At 53.9% G+C, this 18,647-nt stretch overlaps 1 protein-coding gene across 1 annotated transcript; it reads right to left on the reverse strand.

The window, feature by feature from the left end:
* Positions 1 to 1,202: 1,202 nt before the first annotated feature.
* ALKBH5 (alkB homolog 5, RNA demethylase) lies at positions 1,203 to 18,375 on the reverse strand. The gene is made up of 5 exons (XM_036392338.2): positions 18,110 to 18,375; positions 17,116 to 17,935; positions 11,191 to 11,271; positions 6,818 to 6,973; positions 1,203 to 5,216 (listed from the first exon to the last, which is right to left on the reverse strand). Exons 2-5 carry the CDS (start codon positions 17,835 to 17,837, stop codon positions 5,033 to 5,035), a joined length of 1,143 nt encoding a protein of 380 aa, XP_036248231.1. The 5' UTR covers positions 17,838 to 17,935; positions 18,110 to 18,375; the 3' UTR covers positions 1,203 to 5,032.
* Positions 18,376 to 18,647: the final 272 nt, after the last annotated feature.

Consider the following 18,647-nt stretch of genomic DNA (forward strand, 5'->3'; position numbering starts at 1 on the left):
TCCAACTCAACGCCCTCTGCGCTGGGTTTATTTATGTTGTTTTTAAAATACTCTTCTTTCGGTTTCTTCCCTCCCCGTGGGCATAGTGAGAAACAGTGAGGATACCCCAAGCCTGGTCACCGTGGTCACAACCCCCCACAAACACGGGGTGTCGTGGATTTAGGGTCTCATCGTGTGCCCCACAGCCATGGGGTGCATCAACATGGCGGCGGGCCGGCTCCTAGGCCCGGAGCATCCTGCCGGCTCCCACAATGAGCATCCGAGCCTCATTCCCGGCTGGCCACTCATTCTTCCCGCCAGGGCACCGGGAATGTTGTTCCCCACTCCCCCCACGGCATTACGGCAAGGTGGGAGGGGGAGCAGCCTGCCCTGCGCCCAGTTTTGGGGTGAGTCAGCCCGGGCAGGGCACGGCTTCCCCTCCCTGCTGACTAACCCGGCCCGGGGGGATGCGGCTCGGGCTGACGCAGGGGCTGGGGCAGAAAACAGCCCGGGGGTGAGCGGGGAACACGGCCCGGTGATGGGCTGTGGGTCATGGGGGGATGGATGGAGGGGCCTGAAGCGTCAGCACAGCCCTGGGGAATGAGTGTGGGCAGGGTGGGTCTGCTCTGAGGAGAGAGGAAAGGAGGAAGAACTCGGAGGAGGAAGAAGGAGAAAGAAGGGGGTAGTGACAATGGGAGGAGAGAAGGAGGAGAGGTGGAGGAAGGGGATAAGAGGTAAAGAGGTGTGAAGAAGAGAAGGAAGGAGGATGGAGATGAGGAAGGAAGAGACGGAGAGAGAGGAAGAGACGGAGAGGAGAGGAGAGGAGAGGAGAGGAGAGGAGAGGAGAGGAGAGGAGAGGAGAGGAAGAAGGAAGAAAGGAAGAAGAGAGGAGAAGCAATACCACAGACCAGCAGATCCCATCCATGCCCCCTCTGGCACCTCACAGCCACCCCACCATCTCCCTCTTGCAGGAGGGAAACACCAGGAGGAAGAGGAGCTCAGTGCGAGGCCGAAGCCCAGGGTGCTGGCAGGAAGGCAGAGATCCCTGTCCCTGCTTTCTAGGACAGCTCAGGAAGCACAGCCACCGCGTTTGGCCACCCTGTCCCCGGGGAGATGGTGACTCCCTTTATTTAGAACCAGTTCCCTGCTCCCAAACCACCTCATTCCTGCCAGGGGGAATTGAGGCACATCCCAGCCCCCAGTACCACACAGCCAGGCCAAGAGATGCTTTCTGCTTTTATTCAATTAATGCAGCAATCTATACAAGAAAAAAAAAAATAATAATGAAACCATGAAATTCCAAACCCTGACAGTGAAGAACCAAATTCTTCCTAAGAATCAACTGGAATTAAAAGATTCCCCCACGTCAGACTGTACATAAAATAATCTCTGCTCCATTTACAGCGTTTCACACAGTACTTCTCGTATCTCAAACTTCAGAACTGTACAACTTTGTTACAAACCACGCTTTTTCCTAGGAAAAGCTTACAGAAAAAAATATTGCCACTTTCTTTTTTATTATTTTTTTTAATTTTTATTTTTTATTGATAACAAAAAAAAATTAGAATCTTTTAAAAAACAAAAATTAAAGTCAGCCAGAACTTCTAAGTGTGGGCAGGGAAAGGAGCAGAGACATTTCTCAGTCAAATGTTTCTCCTCCCAACAGGGAAAAGGGAACACTTTTGGCAGGTAAAAGACTCTTTGCTGCTGGTGGGGGTCTAGAGCCTGGCCCCCTTGAGTCCTCCTCAAAGCCTGGCAGCTGTTTTGATCCATGGGCTTGGATAATTCCACCACTGACCCTTCTCGAGATACGGTAACAGTAACACACCCCAATTCCTCCTGTTCTTTGTGGAAAAGCAGGGATGAAACCCCAACTTGCTCCCCCTTCCTTAGGAAAGACAGTTCTCCTGGTCTGGGCTCTGGGCACATGGGCTGTCACACTGGATGGAGCTCCCAGTTTGGGGCTGAGCACGGACACGCTGTGGGTGGATGGAGAGGTTGGACCACACACAACCAGATCAGACACACACAAACCAACGGGGTCAGGGCTCTGCAGGAGCCTGGGGAGAAGTTCTGCCTCTAAACTCGAGCTCACCCCACTCCCTGTTCGCCCCCAGCCCCGTGCCACCAGCCTGACTGATGCGTGTGTGCAGCCCAACAGTGAAAACCAGGAATTCCGAGCCACAGTTCCAACCAGACAGGTTACAGGAAGGATCCAGACCTCTGGATCCGTGTGAAAAATGTCTTCTAGTTTCGAATCCAGGTTTCACTCTGATGTTGTTCAGTGCAAAAGAGTTAAAAAACCATGTTATCTACACATGTACATCCGTGTCTATAGAAAATGTCTGTACAAGTGGGGAGATGGCCCTGCCTGCACGCTGGGGACTCCTCTCCTGAGGGATCCTGCTCCCTCTCTCTCCAAGGTGTCAAGCCCCAACCAGTCAGGTTAAAAACCAAGAGCAGATGGTGGCTGGAGAGAGCTCCTCCTGTCCCCCCCAGCCACAGCTGCCAGCTCTGACCCACTGCATGGATGGGGACAGGGAAAGGGGGAAAGCTCCTGAGCAGGACATGCACGAATACCAAAACAAGCTGGGAAAGGAATCTTGCACATGTACAGCCTGCACAAGGACCAGGATGAGGTGGTGGCTGGGACCAGGCTGGAGGTGTAAGAGCTCAGGATGTCCAGAGACAGCTCCTCATCCCATGGAAGTCCTGCTCTGGAAAGCAGCTCTGGAAGGGCCAGCTGCTCCAGCTTCATTCTGAGTTGACACCAGGGTAGAATATCCATATTGGAGAGGTAGGGATAAAACTGGGAGCCAGGAGGGGAGAGGGGAGAGCTGAGACCTCTGGCAGTGACCTCTGTCACCATCTGCACGCACAGCAGAGCCTGGCACCGTGACAGGAACAGGGCATGGCCAGGATGGATCCAGAAAGACAAAGCCATCAGGAGGAGAAGGGATCTCTGCTCCCTGCGTGCAGTTTTGCTGTCAGGGGAATGCCAAGCTGCCCAGAACAGGGCGTTTGTAGCCATGAGCTGACCTGGATTCACAGCAGAAAGCTGGGAGGGTGAGGAACATGGCTTCAAATGCTACGTGAGGTCTGAAAATGGCATTTCCAAAGTTTCACAAGCAGCAGAAGCACAAACTTTTGGATCTCTGGACTGACAAGACACATTCCTTCAGAGGCTGTGCCTCAGCACGGAGCCAGTGGGGGCTCTCACCAGGAAAACCACTGGATAATCAGAGACAGGCACTGGGGACCTCACCAACACCCCCACAGCCAGCTGAAAGTGATGGCAAAGTCCTCTGTGCTCATGTGACAAGATCCAGCCTGAGCAGAACCCCAACACCAGGTGAAAATCAGCAGGGAAGGAAAAGGACAGTGGGACCCAGATGTCAGCAAATGTCCTTGATCAGCACTGCAGGGAACAACGCCTGGGTGGTTGTTTTAGACCAGGAGCCCCTCAAGACAGCAGCAAACAAGTTTCAAAATATATTACATCTTTTTATTGCCAAGCGTGCAGACCATGAAGTGTGTGGGGGACACGACACTAAGAAAAACTACAGTTGGAGGGAGGGCAAAGCAGTAAAAATTTAAAAATAAGACTACTCCTTACAACTGCCAACACTTGGGTTCAAAGAATCAACTGGAGGAAGTTTTCCTTAAAAGTACAGCTCTAAATATGGCATTGGGCCCCAAACTTTGCAAACACCAAGGCTTTGGTCTGGGCTAACACAAACCAGGTGGGAGAAGAGGATGATGATGGCAGATGCTCTATCACAACTCCACGGGGCTGAATGCCTGATTCTTCTCAGCATTTCCTGTAGCAACCAGAAAACTCCCTACCCCAGGAACACAGGCAGGAATAAGCCAGGAGAAAGCAGGCAGCTTCAGTGCTGGATGCACTGAACTGGGGCCAACCTCGAGCCCTGCAGTGTCCCTGCTCCCAGAGCCAGCCTCGGAGGGGACAGAGCTGCTCAGCTCCCCCAAGGCCACAGCAGCTCCTGCTCCATCAGAGTGCAGCCACTCCTTGAGGATGGGACACTGTGCTGGGAATGCTGCACTGACTCAGCTCTCCCCACCTGGAAGGGGCAGTGGAGAAGGGCTCTTCTGGGGGGTTCCAAGGCACAAACCCTCACAAGCACAGCGTCTCCTACTCCTCTTTGCTATCCCCAGCTCTGGGAAGCAGCACGTGCTCAGTGTGATCCCTCACTTGGCAGCCCTGAGATTCCAATATGGATCTCAGGACAATGCTGGGCCACCTTTCCCTCCTCCTCAAGCACAGCCCCAGTCAGACCAGCACGGAGAAACCAGAGCTCTAGTACATTCTTCTTGGAGAGGGCAGCGCAGGGACACAGGGCTGCGAGCCCATGCTGGCTTGGGAAAAGGGTCTGGAAAGGAAACCTACGGCATTTAAAACACTAAAGTGCAACAAAAATGTCCTAAACTCTTTGAAATCGATCGCAGCAAGAGGGGTCTGCAAAGCTTCAAACTTCCAGTTACTGCAGGGCAACCTTAAAACAGACCCGACAACCACCAGGTAAAAAAAAGACCAAGGAGCCCTTTGGTGAAACAAGGAATACGAGCCCACCATGGAATTTCAGCTCCTGGGGTCAAACATCATATTTAGAACATTTGGAAAGGAAAAGTGTTAAAGCAAAAAAAAAAAAACAAAAAAAAAAACCAAAAAAACCAAACCCAACCAAAAACCAAAACAAAAATACAATTCTTGAATCTTGCGCAATGAAACAGTTAAACTTTTTGGTGTTTTCAAAAGAAATCCCAACAGACAACCTGGCATAACTTTATCTGCTTCCTAAGGGAGAGATGCCCACTTGACCCACGACAGGACACCATGTGCACTGGACATGTTCCATCCTCACGTATGTCTCAGCATTCCTCCATTCATAAAACCAAATCCTTCCTGTTTACTCTTCAGCCTGAAAGGAAAAACCAAAACTGAAGCTAGATGGAAGATAGCCAGAGGGAGGAGAAAGTTTTCACAGACTGGAGGCCAATCTCATCAGCTCCACGAGCCTGGCAAGTGCAATCCTCAGTGTCGCCTCATTTTAACCTTCCTGGCGGGGCTGCCGTCCTCCTCCTCATCCTCACAGTCCTCTGTGTACTCGTACGACCTTCGCCAATAGTTCTCAGAGCTGAAGTTGCTCCGTCTCCTATGTTTTGGTAAGAGGACTGAACGCCTGTTCTCCTCCTTATCCATTTCTAGAATCCGTGGCCTGTGGAGAGGGAGAAAACAGGAGTGAGAGCACAGCACGATGGGATCCAGGTGATCCTCCTGGATGCTGTCTGCAGGTACCTGCTGTGACAGCTCTGCCTGTTTTCCCACTGCTTTCCCAGCACTGGGCACTTGGCAGAGAAAGAACAAATCACCAACTTGCACCTCCCTAGAGGAGCTGAGAACTTTGCTATGATGGGCCAGTTCCTTCCCTTCCCAAGGCAAGCTTTGGCCTTTACCTCCACCAGAACACTTCCAGTCCACCTCTTTTTTTTTTTTACTTGCAGCTTGTGGCCCCAAGAAAAATCCCTTGGGCAGAGTGGTCTATCACTACTGCAGCAGAATTTAGAGCACAGAGCTGAGCTCCTTATGGTGCAGGATCCCACCACAGCTCCAAAATCCTTTGTCCTCTCAAATATTAGCACAGTGCAATTGTTATTTCTGCAGACCTGCCTCTGATCACTTTCTAGCAGGACTGGGTTGGTGGGCAGCACACACCACTTAGTTTATCTGAGTGGTTCCTGAGTGATCCCACTATGATATCCATGAGAATTACCTGTTATACTGGAGCCTCTGAGGCCAGAGAAGGAGAAAAACATGTTTTTCACACCCATCTGCTGCAGGAGCCTAGGCAAGCCATCCCCCACAGCCTGATAAGGTCACATCAGGCTGAAAAACAGCTCTGAGGGATGTGCACATTTGTCCCGCATGATCGCTCCTCTAATCGGACACCCAGGGAAGCTGCATCTGCAGCCCAGCCTCAGACCTTCATCCATCTTCCAGCCTGCATCCAGGTGAATGAACACTGCTCACAAACAATCCATCCCCACCCTCCTCCCTCCAGGACAGGTTCAAACAGGGCCAGGACTGCATGGCAGCCAAACCCTGAGACCAAGGCAACTTTTGGGTTGTACCCATTGTGCAGAGAGTGCCATCTGGATCCTCAGGAAGCTTTGGAATTGGACTATGCAGGACAGCTGGCAGACTGGCTATCACTCACAACCTTCAGTGTGCTCACACCAAGGTGTTTAAGGGAAGCCTTGCTGCAGAGCTCAAGCTTGTCTGAAACCTCAGCAAGGAGCTTCTCTCAAGGTCAGGCTTAAACATCCACACGGTCTGGTTTCTCACACAAAAATACACACACAGAGCTCTGGAATCAAAACAGGCCTGAGAAGCTTCCCAAGAAGTCCTTAACCTTTCCCAGATAGCAAACCCTCACGTTCCCTCCCAGGACTGCTTTCATAATATAGTTTAACGCAGCTGCACAGGTTGCTTGGCAATAGAGGTCAAAAATGATTAGTTGCAGGGAAACTATTGTTCTGAACGACTGCATTATCAAAAGCCAGCCAAATCTATTGCTTCTTCATTATGCCACTCACAGGATAAACAATGTAAGCTGCTTACAGCCAGAGCTCAGCCTCCACAAGTCTGGGAGGAACGCATAAAGAGCTCATTCTGATAAAACAGATCTGGGCATTGCAGAAAGCACCTGGCAGGTGCAAATCAGAATGGTTTTAAATATGTTCTGAGGCCAGGGACCTCAGCTATGCACTGATCCAGAGACAACATCCCAAACATGGCTCTTAGGAGAGATGATCCTACCTGTGGGCAGCATCAGGATCTGCTTTGCGATGGGACCGCTTTGGTTTGAGGATCTGGTCCCGGTTGCTTCCCGACAGGCGGTCAGAGTTATAACCTGGTGGCAACACAGAGCTACTCAGGGATTTTGTTTCCAATCGAGGTGCATCTAGTCTTGTTCTGCAAATATTGAAAGAGAAGAGAATTTGTAAGGAGTTTCTACAGAATCACAGCAGAGCCCTCCATCCCAACCACACAGCTCAGGAGGAGGGGCAGGAATACCCCATTCCACAGCACAACAAGCTGCAGCTTTGTGGTATTAGAAGCTTCACAGAATCACAGAATGGTTAAAGTTAAAAGGGACCTTGAAGATCATCTCATTTCCAAACCCCTGCCACAGGCAGGAGCACCTTCCACTAGACCAGACTGCTCCAAGCCTGTCCACCTTGGCCTTGGACACTTTCAAGGATGGAGCAGCCACAACTTCTCTGGGCAACCTGAGCCAGGGCCTCAGCACCCTCACAGGAAAGGATTTTTTCCTTATACCTAATTTAAACACTCTCTGTCAGTTTGAAGCCATTGCCCTTTGTCCTGCCTTGGCTTAGGGACACAGAGTCATGAGGTGAAGGCAAAAGGTGCTGAGCTCACTGCAACCCCAGCTCTGGGATAAGGAGCAGAGCTGCTGGAGCAGCTGTGAAATCCCATGAAATCACTTGGCAATAACTCCCAGCTCCAGTTAAGCCACCTGGCTGGGAGATGCCCTGCAAAAGCATCATCACCTGCAACAGTAATAACTGCTTCCACCTGGAAACTCCCTCCTGCCCACGGATCTCCCGGGGTCAGGTGTTCCTCAGCTTGACTACAAAGTGCAAAGAGTTGAAGTACGAGTCAGGAGAAGGTGTAGCAAACAGAAGCTGCACCATACATCCCTTCCAGCAGCTCTGCACACACTCAAGCTATGCTGGAGAGCAAGCACAGCTCATCCCAAAAGAGAACTATCACAGGACTGAAGCCATGCACAGGTGGAGGAGGCAGCAAGAATGAAGGGGGAGAACCACTACTTGCTCTCCAGTGCTGAACTTCAGCTCCTGAGGGAGGTTTCCACAGGAGAATCCCAATCTAAACTTCCATTAGGAAGCACATCCACTTGCCAAGCTTCTCTCTGCCATCAGGGAGAGCCTCTTCAGCTAACGAGGGTGATGCCAGTCTGGCACGGGCAAAGCTGGGCATGGCAGCCTGAGTTTGCCCAGCATGCCAGAAACAAGGAACACTTCCACAGGCAGATGCCAGGTTGGAGCCTGTGCTACTCCACGCTGTCATCCTGAGTTGTTCTGAGCTCCAGGGCTGGACCCAGTCCAGCCTGAACACCACAGGCCTTGAAGATCCTGCCCGTGACAAGGGAGGTTGTTTAAATACCTCTCAAATACAACAGCAACCACAGGGCTGCAATTCTAACAAACCAGCCCCCAATACACTGCAAGGGCAAGGGAACACCAGCCATGCTCCCTCTGGCCAGGTGCAAGGAGAGGTGACACTAAAATGGAGAACAATATACCTACAAATAGAGAAACTCTGCTTATGAGAGTGAAAGCAGAATGGCAGCAAAAGCCTCTAAAATTGCTTTCAAGACCCGGTTGAGTAGGTCTCATTTCTACACCCACCTCCCACATTACCTCTCCCAGCATCTCATAAAATTAAGAGCACCATTCCTCCCCTCCTCTGGCACAAAGCACTTCCAAACCCTGCTGGCTCCCGGCAGCCCTGCGATCCAACACAGGAAACACCGAGCACTGAAGTGTTTATGACCTGCTTGGTAACCACACAGCTCTGGAGAATCCTGCAGAACCCCACTGCTCCTGCAGCTCCCACAGCTTTGCTCTCCTGCTGCTGTCAGTGGGAACATGCTCAGAGCAGAGGCGAGAGCAGAGCCAGACTCAAACGCGTGGGACCCAGCGGGCTCCGGCAGAACTCAGAGCTGAACATCCCAGCTCCGACCGGGATGATCCAGCTGATCTGAAAGCTCAGGGCTGATCCTCGCCGCCAAGAAGAGGAAGAGGAGTTTTACGAGGCCAGCAGGGGAAGGAGCTGCTTTCCTGGTTGCACAACAGCCTGTTCCAGGCACAGCCGCAGATCAGGGGAGCGGGAACGGCGCTGGTGCAGCGACCCTGGCACAGGCAAAGGGCACACTGCACACGCAGGGACACGCAGGGGACACAGGGAGGTGGCTGCCCTGGCCAGGGGATAAGCAGCAATTAATAAGCTCTAATTGGCAGCAATCACAGCCCAGCCTTTGGCAAACATTGCCATGGATTCACCACAGCTGCGGAGGCTACGCAGGAATAATTACCAGGGGGTTTGTGCTTTGCTCGAGAGAAAAATCCTGGTGTGGTTTCATCTGCTTTGTCTGTTGGGTTAGCCCCTCACTGTCTGATGGGCAGAGACAGGAAGCAAATCAGGCCCCAAAAATCAGGGTGGGTGGGCAAACAAAGCCAGCAGAGCTACAGGCTCAGTCCCTTCAGCAGGAATGCAGCAGGTCAGCTGGATACAACTGGGGACACCTCACTGCTCCTCCCATGACTTAAAGGGGGCTTATAAAAAACAAAGAAAACAACTTTTTACATTGGGAGATGGTCATAAGACAAGAGGGACAAGTGTTAAACTAGAGGGATGATTTAGATGGGATATTAGAAAGAAATCCTTTGCTCAGAGAGCAGTGAAGCACTGGCACAGGTTGCCCAGGGAAGCACAGGTTGGACAGGGCTCTGAGCAACCAGGTCTAGTGGAAGGTGTCCTTGTCCATGACAGGGGCTGAAACAAGGTGAGGTTTAAGGTCCCTTCTTGCCCTGATGCACTTTGAGGGCAGCCAGGCTTGACTGAAACAATCCAACACCCTCAGCTCACCAAGGCTGGAGAAAGCAAGAGGCAGAGCCAGTTTAAACAGGTACACTGGACATCTGCACCAGTTTGGGCAGCTTTAGCTTATTTATCTGAGTCTGTTTTTTCCAGAAAACTGCTCCACAACCTAGGACAGGCAGCTTCTCTTTCCCAATGTCCAAGCAAAGCAGCTACAAGACTTGGAGATGCCTCCTTGTCAGCACTGGTGCTGCTTTTCCCTGGCTGCTCCAACACCATGAACACAACAGCTCCGAGTTCTTACCACAGCCTCTCACCCCACACCTCACATGGCCATCCATCCCCACCTGTGGGGTGGTTTGGCTGCAGCCTGCCTTGCATCCCACTCTATCTCCTGCCACATCTCATCCTGCCTCCCTGGGTCTGGGCTGATTTTGCTTGGCTAATGCCTCAGGGCTGCTGTTTTTCCTGCCTTCATTCCATGGGTTTCTCTAACCAGATGTCCAACTCCACTCCACTGGCTTTGTGCCATATCCTCATAATGTTGCCAGACTTGTTTTGAAATCAACTAAGCTATCCAAAAGCTCATCCAGCCTGGATCCAGACCACTTGCCTGCGAGCCTTATGCCAGCCTGGGCCACAACCACAGCCCTGCCACCAATGCCCACGTTTTTGGCTGAGTTTACAGGACTCAAAGTGTGTATTTTCATTTACAAAGATGCTTCTTGACAGCAGAACTACTGCCAACACCTTCCAAGGCACAGTCAGCAGGGGTCAATGTGTGGCAGTCACATGTTTTGGTCTCCTAGTAGAAGGAACTGGTAACAGAGGACATTTCTAGGCAGAAAAGAAAGTTTTACTGAGGAGTTTGTGGTGGGGTTAGTTTACTTTGTCTCTCATTTTCTTTAGAGCTTTAGGAACAAGCATTGATTGATGAAATGCCATCAAGAGTGCTTTTCTAGAACAGGAAGCCCCTTTCTAAAACAGCTTATGAAGCTTGGCTTCCCAACACAGACTCAAAGGACAAGCTCTGTAATGAGCACTGAACTCCCTACATGTTTCCCTCCAAAGCCAGTGTCTTCCTCTCTCCCCAGGAAACAAAAGCCATGACACCAAGAAAACTCTCTCTGCTTCACAGGACATTCTTCATCACAAACATCAGCTTCAAAAGTCCATCCAGGTAACTCACACACGTGGGTCTCACATGACCAGACACCTGAACAGCCCAAAACAAGAGAGTTTGATACCCTGGGTGTTTGGAACTGGGCAGCCAAAGGAAAGCCTGGGCACCAGCAGGGCTTGCAAGCCCAGACATTACAACAAAGTGCTGCTGCAGAGAGTCAAGAAGTGATGAACCCTGCAGGAACAGGTTCCAGCCACTTCCACTGCCAGGTACAGCACGACACGAGCGAGCGTCAGAGTGACACCTAATCAAGGTGCAAGATCAAGCCAGCAAATTAACAAGCAAGGCAGTTTTCAAGTGTTTAGGCATCATGACACCACATCCACGTTTATCTTGCTGTCTGGAGGGCTTCAACACTTACTTTCTGAGGATGATGACAGCTCTCCTCTCCTTGATGTCCTGTGGTCGAATGCAGTGTGTGATTTCGTCGGCCGCATACCCACTGACAACAGAAACAAAAAGCCACCATCAGGGAGATGCCAGGCAGAAGCAGAAAATGATTTCCAGCCTCAACAACTCACTTTGGCCAGTACTTCCTAAGTTGCACCAGGAATTTCTCCTCCAAACACCATCCCCCAGGCACACAGGAGCTAGACTTGCAGGAAGGAACAAACAATGGGAAAGAATGAGGACAGTCAGGGGGTTTTGGGGGGTTTCATGACTCAATTTTTCAGCCTGTCCCAGAGGAAACTTTCACCTGCTCCAGCACTGTGAAATAAAACATGTAGAAATGTAGAACTGTAGGTTCAGACGATTAATTTATGAAGAAATTAGAAAGCAACAGGGGGAAAGATGAGCACATTCCTCCAAAGCATCATCTCAAAGATGCCTATTGGGAAAAGCCATCTCTCACAGCTCAGGTGTGCAGCACACCCAGACCCAAACATGTAACACATCAAGGAGGCTTTTTAGTCACAGAGGGGTGCAGTCATGCACAGCTGAGCCTCTCACCCCCTTTTCCTGCTCATCATCCTCCCCATCACATGGCATATCCTCAGGCACCACAAGAACATCACCAGCCCTAACCCAGCACTCATGGGGTAACCTACAGACCTGCAAACCAAGCTGCACTCCTCTGTAACAGGGTGAAACAGCTCCCTGGGCTGAGGAAAAGCCAGGCTCAAGCAGTGGCTGTTGTCAGCAGCAGTGTTTCACTGTGTGACTCCAGATACTCCACATTTCCAGCAGGCTGGAGAAAAGCCACGGCCAAGGACAGCCCCAGCTTCTCACAATACTGGAGCATTTCCTGACGGCTGCTTCTGTCTCCAGGTGAGATCAGAGCAGGTGAAATCACAGTGGGTCCGTGGAGAGCAGCCACCAGACCTGCTGTGACACACAAACCGTGCTGGGAGCACATCCCTCCCTGCAAGGGAGTGAGCAGCAGATCCCAGCGGTGGGGCCTGCCCTCTGCCTGCCGTTTGGAGAGTGTCAGCTCACTGAGAGCCTTCTGCAGCCCAGCACGGGCAAAAGAGAGGCTGAACACCCTCAGAGCTTCCTGAAACACCCAGCAAGGGCAGGAACACCTTGGGAGGCACTTGGGCGAAGGCCGCTCCAGCCTGCACACCCAACCTGAAGCAGAAATCAGCAGGCTGAGTGTCCCCACAAGGCTTTTCCAGGCCAGGGTCAGGGGCTGGCAGGTTATTCAGGACACCCTGAGCAGAGAACAGAGCTCACACACACAAGACTTCTCTAGGGACAGGGCCGGGTTTCCTTGATCTGGTTAGATAACCCACCCACTCACCCAGAAACACCTCCTCACACACAGATTTACTGCTCTGCAAAGACAGCTACAAATCCAAGGCCTGACCAGCTGAAGCAGGGGTGGTGTCCAGCCCCACCTTGCTCCAGGCATGGCAGAACATGACAAGTGGCTCATGATGATGCTCTGTTATGTTCCTGGAATCTCTGTGTCAAGCTCCAGTGAATTCATGAATATCACCCACGTTAGCATTCAACTCAGCACCCTCAGCAGCACCCTGAACACAGGGAAAGGTCTGCTTCCAGACCTGCTTCCAGACCCACAAGGTATCAGCCTGGACACTCCTTTTCACTCCTTCCCCAGGCAAGAACACCCTTTTCAGATCACTTCCAGAGCAGCACCAGGAAGTTTGTGTTCCCAGATGCACACAGACAGCATCAAACAAGAGCCCCACCACTCTGGTCTGAGACCATAAGGGGGACACACCAGTCAGCCCCAGTGCCAAACTGGTGTGGAAAACTCTGCACTGTATCATATGTAGTGATGGAGTGCCTCTGCACAGGCAGGGAAATGAAAGAAAAGGATTATTTGGTTGTGTCACACTCGCGCTGCCTCGTGCCAGCGTGAACTTCTCACCCACTGCCCAGCCTTGCACACCCTGAGGATGGGTGAAGGGGCAGACCCTGAAGAAAAACATCCATAATGATATCAAGGGTCTACACACAGATTTCTTGCCCAGAGAATAAACTCAAAACAACCTGGAAAGGAAAATCTAACTCCTGCCCACAAGAATACCTAAGTGTGACATCTCCATCCCAGAGCATTTTCCAGAAGAACAGGGGGAAGTGCTGATGTTTTCCACACACTACCCCAAAACCAGCTCCCAATTCCAAACTAACCTGTCAAACCTTACACCCCCAACTCTCCCCTGAGTCTTTTTCCATGTGGAAGAGCCGCTGCTGAGCCAGAACTGATTCACACAGAGATAAAAGCAGATATTTCTGTGCAAACATCACCAGAAAGGAAGCCTTGAAGTTCTACAGACTCTAACAAGAAAAGCTTCAACAAATCTCTGCCTCATCACCACTGGCACACGTGGAACTTCCTCTGCAGCAGCAGCCTGCTCTGAGGGATCAGGCTATTTTGGAGCAGACAGCTGCAGAGAGATCCCTCCAGCTGGGAAGGAAGGAAGGAGCTTCATCCTCCAGCGACTCCAACCTGCTCTGACTGTGCCTCCATCAGGCACGCCTGGAGACAACAGGAGGGACACACACCACAGCACTCCCCTGCCATTCCAAACAGCCAGGAGATGACCCAGAGCACTCTCCAGCTGTGGGAGGGAAGCCTGTATGGCACAAGCTCTGGGAACCTGGGAAATGCTACCCGTGCCTTTCGTTCCTCCAGCTGCACTCTTCCCAATGCTCAGGCAGCATACCTGGCAGTTTCAGTGCTGGGATTTGCCACCTGTGACAGCAGCTGCAGGGCAGGGATCCACCTGGAACCCCCCAGCCCAGATGGCTCCACACACCCCCCGTTCCCTTCTTGTTTCCCAGCCCAAGCATTCTCAAAGCACAGATGAAAAGGCAAATTCCTCCATCTCCCTGCCACTGCTTCTATCGATTGATGCTCACCAAATTGTTGTGAAAATAAGAAAAACCCACAAACGTGGTGAGGTCAGCAGCCGCTCCCCAGGGAGCTGATGGGTCACAGGACTGGGATCCAGCAGCACACACTGAGCTGATGCTTCCTCCTGGCCTGGCTGCCACAGGGACAAACCTGCAGGAGCTCCTGCTTCCCTGGGCTGTGGGAAAAGAGGGGACTGGAGGAGGTCATCTTCTAGATCACAAAACCTACAAGAGCAAATCTTCCCTGCAGATGTGAAAGGAGAGGAGAAAGGGCTCATTAGCAGGTCATGGGGTGGCTCAGCCTTTGCCTTCTGGCAGAGGGGCACAGCCCAGCCACGTGAATCTTGTTCCACCTCACCTGTCATTTGAGGTCTGAACGCTTTCCAAGGAGTCTGAGGCAGGTTCAGTGTTGGCAAACACCACATCCTGCTTCAGGGCAGGCAAACAAAATCAAGGGAGGGAAACAGGGAAAAGTGCCTCTGTGAAATCCTTACTGGCTCAGCAGCTGTGAAATTAGGAGCAGGAACAGGACAGGGGCAATCTGGGGCCAGTGTGAGAGTCCTGTGGGGTCAAAGAGGGATCTGACAGCTTACTTTAGATCCTCAGGACTTCCACACAGCTTCCCAGTAAAGGCTGCAGCCACTGACCCAGCAGGATTTGAATCCCAGACATTACAGGCATGCCACCTCTATCTGTGCCCGTTCCCCATCTCCAGGGTAACTGCCTCCAGCAGCTGTTTACCCAGAGGAGAAAACGCCAAGTTTGGGGAGTTGACTTAGTCACGACCAAGGGCTGGATTTGGTGCCGCACCCCTGAGCACGGTGTGCACCTCTCCTGCTCCTCCTGACTGCTGGGGTGAGATGGGAGAGCAGGAGATCTGCTGTGAGGCAAGGAATTGATCCCAGACAGGATCCTGCCAACACAGAGCAGTCACTCTGGCAGAATCTCTCCTAAGTGAGTGTAAAGTACCCGCTAACTGCTGTACCAAATTTGAAATAATCCCCGTTTTAAAGTCTATTACTTGCTGGAAGGCAGAACATCTGACCGTGATCAAGCTGCAGCGGGTGGGTCAGAAAGCAGCCCTTGGATTTAGAGGGAAAAGATACCAAGACATTTTCATCTGGTTTGTAGGATTGCTTCAGCCACACGAACAAACTGATTACAGCACCTGAGTGACACTGGCCAACAACCCAAACACCCCTGGGAGACACCTCACTCCAATTCCATGAGCCCTGAGCTAGCAGCCTCTTCCCAGCAGTTTTGAAGGAAGAGCAAGGGTCTGGAATAAGAAAACATCATTCTCTGGTCCTGGAGCAGAGAAAGCATCTCTCCTTCCTCCCACCATCCTCCACTGCAGATCCTCCTCCAGAGTTTTTCAAGAGGCTTTGACTGCAAGACTTGAGGCTGACCCTGCATTAGCAGCTCTGCCAGAATGCTTCCAAGCAGGATAACACTCTCACTGTCCTTAAAAAACAGAAGGCCTCTGGCTGTAAAAGGAAGGACAACTATTTATCCAGGCCTGACGAGGAAAGACAGCAGAGGGGTTTGCATCAGGAGCAGGAAAATTAGGGTAGAAAGTTTCCCTCCTGGTATCTCAGAGAAGTCCAGGAGCAGAGCAGCTGTCTCACACCCAGCAGTCCATCCCTGGGGATGGAGCTTGCTCTGCAGTAAAAAGATACAGAGCAGGATGGGTCCCCTTGGGTCCCATTGCACAAAATCACCCTGACCTCTGCCCCCCGAGCCCTGTCAAACCACCAGGGAATGAGAAAATGTCCTCAGCGCCATTCCCGCCTCCCTCTGCAGCCTCCCTCATCCCTGGCTAATCCACACAAGTTACCTAACACCGGGGTACAGCAAGGATTAGTTAATGTTTGTGCAGCTTTTCCGAGATAAAAGCGACGCGAGATCTCAGCATTTATTATTGATGCACCAGTCAAGGAGGCCGTGTGTTTGTGGGGGGAAAAAATTCCTCCCCGAACCCTGCAGCGATCAATTTACAAGCCAAAGCAAGGGATTGTATTACGGCCTGGGAGCCCGGAAAACCGGCCTGGACCTTCACCAGTCCAAGAAAACCACCCCCCAAAGGAGAATACAGCTGGTGGCACTGCTGGCACAGCCCTGGTGATCCCTGCTCCTGGCAGGGAGCACTCTGACCTTCAGGGACACAAGGGACTGGCAGCCCTGGTGCCAGGCTTCCAGCTGCCCTCCCCAGGAGCTGGAAACAGCGGGATCCCTGTGCTCCAGCCCCGTCCCCTTACCTGCCTGTCCCCTCACCTGCGTGCTCCCCCTCCCAGCCCGTACTGGGATTCGGAAGCAGGCGTTTCCCGGTGCCAATCCCAGCCTTACTGCCGGCCAACTGCGTGACCTTGGGCAGGTCATTGCACCTTCCAGGGCTCTTCCTCAACACACATCAAGTCCCTTCCTGTGCCCGTGACCCGTTGCACTTCCAAGTGACAATCACGCGGGGCTCTGCACTCTGCTCTCCCTATCGTCACCGGGCAGGGGAGGGCTCAGCATTCCCAGTTTACAGACTGGGAGCAGGAGGCCATTCACACCTCCTCTCCACGATTAAGGTCAGGTCAGAGAAGCACCGGCCGAGCTAAGAATAGACCCAGGAGCCCCAGCCCTACAGCTGCTCCGCTCTGACCACTCTTGGGCTAAGGATCCATTTTGTGTCTCAACGTGTTACTTTAACCATTTACAGAACTCAGTGGCCAGCTCAGTTCGGCTCCCACCAGCATTTGCCTCAAGCTCCATGGAGAGAGCACCCACCCAAATCCTCACCCACAACAACGGCAGGACCACCCCCCCCCAAAATCGCTGCTTCACCCCTTGCACCACAGCGAGCCCCTGAGCACCGACAGGAGAGGGAGATGGAGCCCGAGGCGCCGTCGGGGCGCGCATCCGTGCGCCTCGTGATCCGCGTTACACAACCGGGGCCTCGGCAACGCGGGCGAGTTACCTGAGCACCGTGACGCTCCCCCTCTTCACGGGCAGGAACAGAACGGGCTCCGACACCCTGATGGGCTTGAACTGGAATTTACACCCGAAGCAGAGCGCCGAGTCGCTGAAGAAGGACACGGAGACGATGGGCCTCTCAAAGATATGGATGGGGTCCACGTGGGAGACAATGCAGCCCCCCGGCTGGTAGTCGTTGATGACGGCACTGTTCACAAAGCCCTCGGGGATCACCCGGTGCTCCACCAGCTTCCTGATCACCAGGTCGTGCACCCACTCGGGGATGACGTCCACCTCCCCCCGCGGGTACAGGCGCTCCTGGCCGGGGCCCCGCCGCTGCAGCTGAGACCCGTAGGTGTAGCCTTCCCCGAAAAAATACTTGTTCCGCAGCGGCGCCCGGTCCACCGTGTGCTCCTTGTAGAGCCCCTTCTCCGCCCGGGACACCACGTCCTCGATGCGCGCCTCGATCTTGGCGCACTCCTCGGCGCTGAAGAGGCGAAGCTGGCGGATGCCGCTCTTCACTTTCCGAGCTTCCTCCTCCTCCTTCTGCTCCTCGTAGTCGCTGGGCTCGGAGCCGGAGTCCTCCTGGTGCCGCCGCTTGCGCTCGTACGGCGGTTCGGGGGGCTCCCGCGGGAGGCCGCCGCCGCCGCCGCCTTTGTGGCCGTCCCGGTAGGGCATCATGGACTTGAGCTTCTCCCGCAGGTCCGTGTAGCCGCTGCCGGCCATGGCGCGTCCGCAGCCCCCGCCTCTATCGATCCCGGCGCTGCAGGCGGCGGCGGGCGGCGGCGGGGGACGCGCAGCTGCTGCTCATGGCACCCGCCGCCCTGCCGGGAGAGAGAGCCCCGCAGAACGGGGAGGTGAGCACGGGACCCCGGTACCGCGCCAGACCCTCTCCCGCCCCCCCCTTCCTCGGGAGATGGGACTCCGCTCCCGGCGCAGAGCTCCCGCCCTCTCCCTCCCTCCCGGGGCAGGGGCGGCCCGCCGGACGCCACACTCACGGCTTGGCCCGGGGCGGGCGCAGACAACGCTGCCGGTGCCGGTGCTCACGCGGCGGCAGGGCCTGGCACATTCCCAGCGGCGGCCCCGGACTCCCTGCCCGTTCCCACCGCCGCGGCTCTGCCCATGGCGGGGGACAACCGGAGGAGGTGTGGGGGGTCCCGTGCCGTGCCGGGGGAAGGCGGCGGGCGGGGGTCTGGCGCGGCCCTTCCCGCTACGTCACCAGGAGCCGGCCCGACATCCCGGATCGCCGCGGGGCCGCCCCGCCCCGCCGCGCACGCGCCGCCACCGCCCCCGGCCCGGCCCCGCCCCTCCCGCGCACGTACGGACAGAGCGCGCGACCCGGCCCCACCCCCCGCGCGCGCCCACCGGCGCCGTTAACCGGCAGCGGCGGCCCCGCCCCGTTCCGCCCCGCGCGGCGCTGATTGGCCGGGGGGCGGCCGCGAGCGCCGCGGGCCGGCGGCTGATTGGGCGGTTGGAGGCGCGCGCGCGCGGCGGCGGCGGGGAGGGAGGAGCGCGGAGGTGGCGGCGGGTGCGCGG

The sequence above is a fragment of the Molothrus ater genome, chromosome 16 (assembly GCF_012460135.2).
Source record: "Molothrus ater isolate BHLD 08-10-18 breed brown headed cowbird chromosome 16, BPBGC_Mater_1.1, whole genome shotgun sequence".
NCBI classification, from domain to species: Eukaryota; Metazoa; Chordata; class Aves; order Passeriformes; family Icteridae; genus Molothrus; species Molothrus ater.

Coding starts and splice junctions, on each gene's coding strand:
- ALKBH5 (XM_036392338.2), bottom strand. CDS start 17,837: ATGGCCGGCAGCGGCTACACGGACCTGCGGGAGAAGCTCAAGTCCATG. Junction 11,272..17,115: donor GGGAGCGTCACGGTGCTCAG/GTAACTCGCCCG, acceptor TTCTGTTGTCAG/TGGGTATGCGGCCGACGAAA. Junction 6,974..11,190: donor GCTGTCATCATCCTCAGAAA/GTAAGTGTTGAA, acceptor CAATATTTGCAG/AACAAGACTAGATGCACCTC.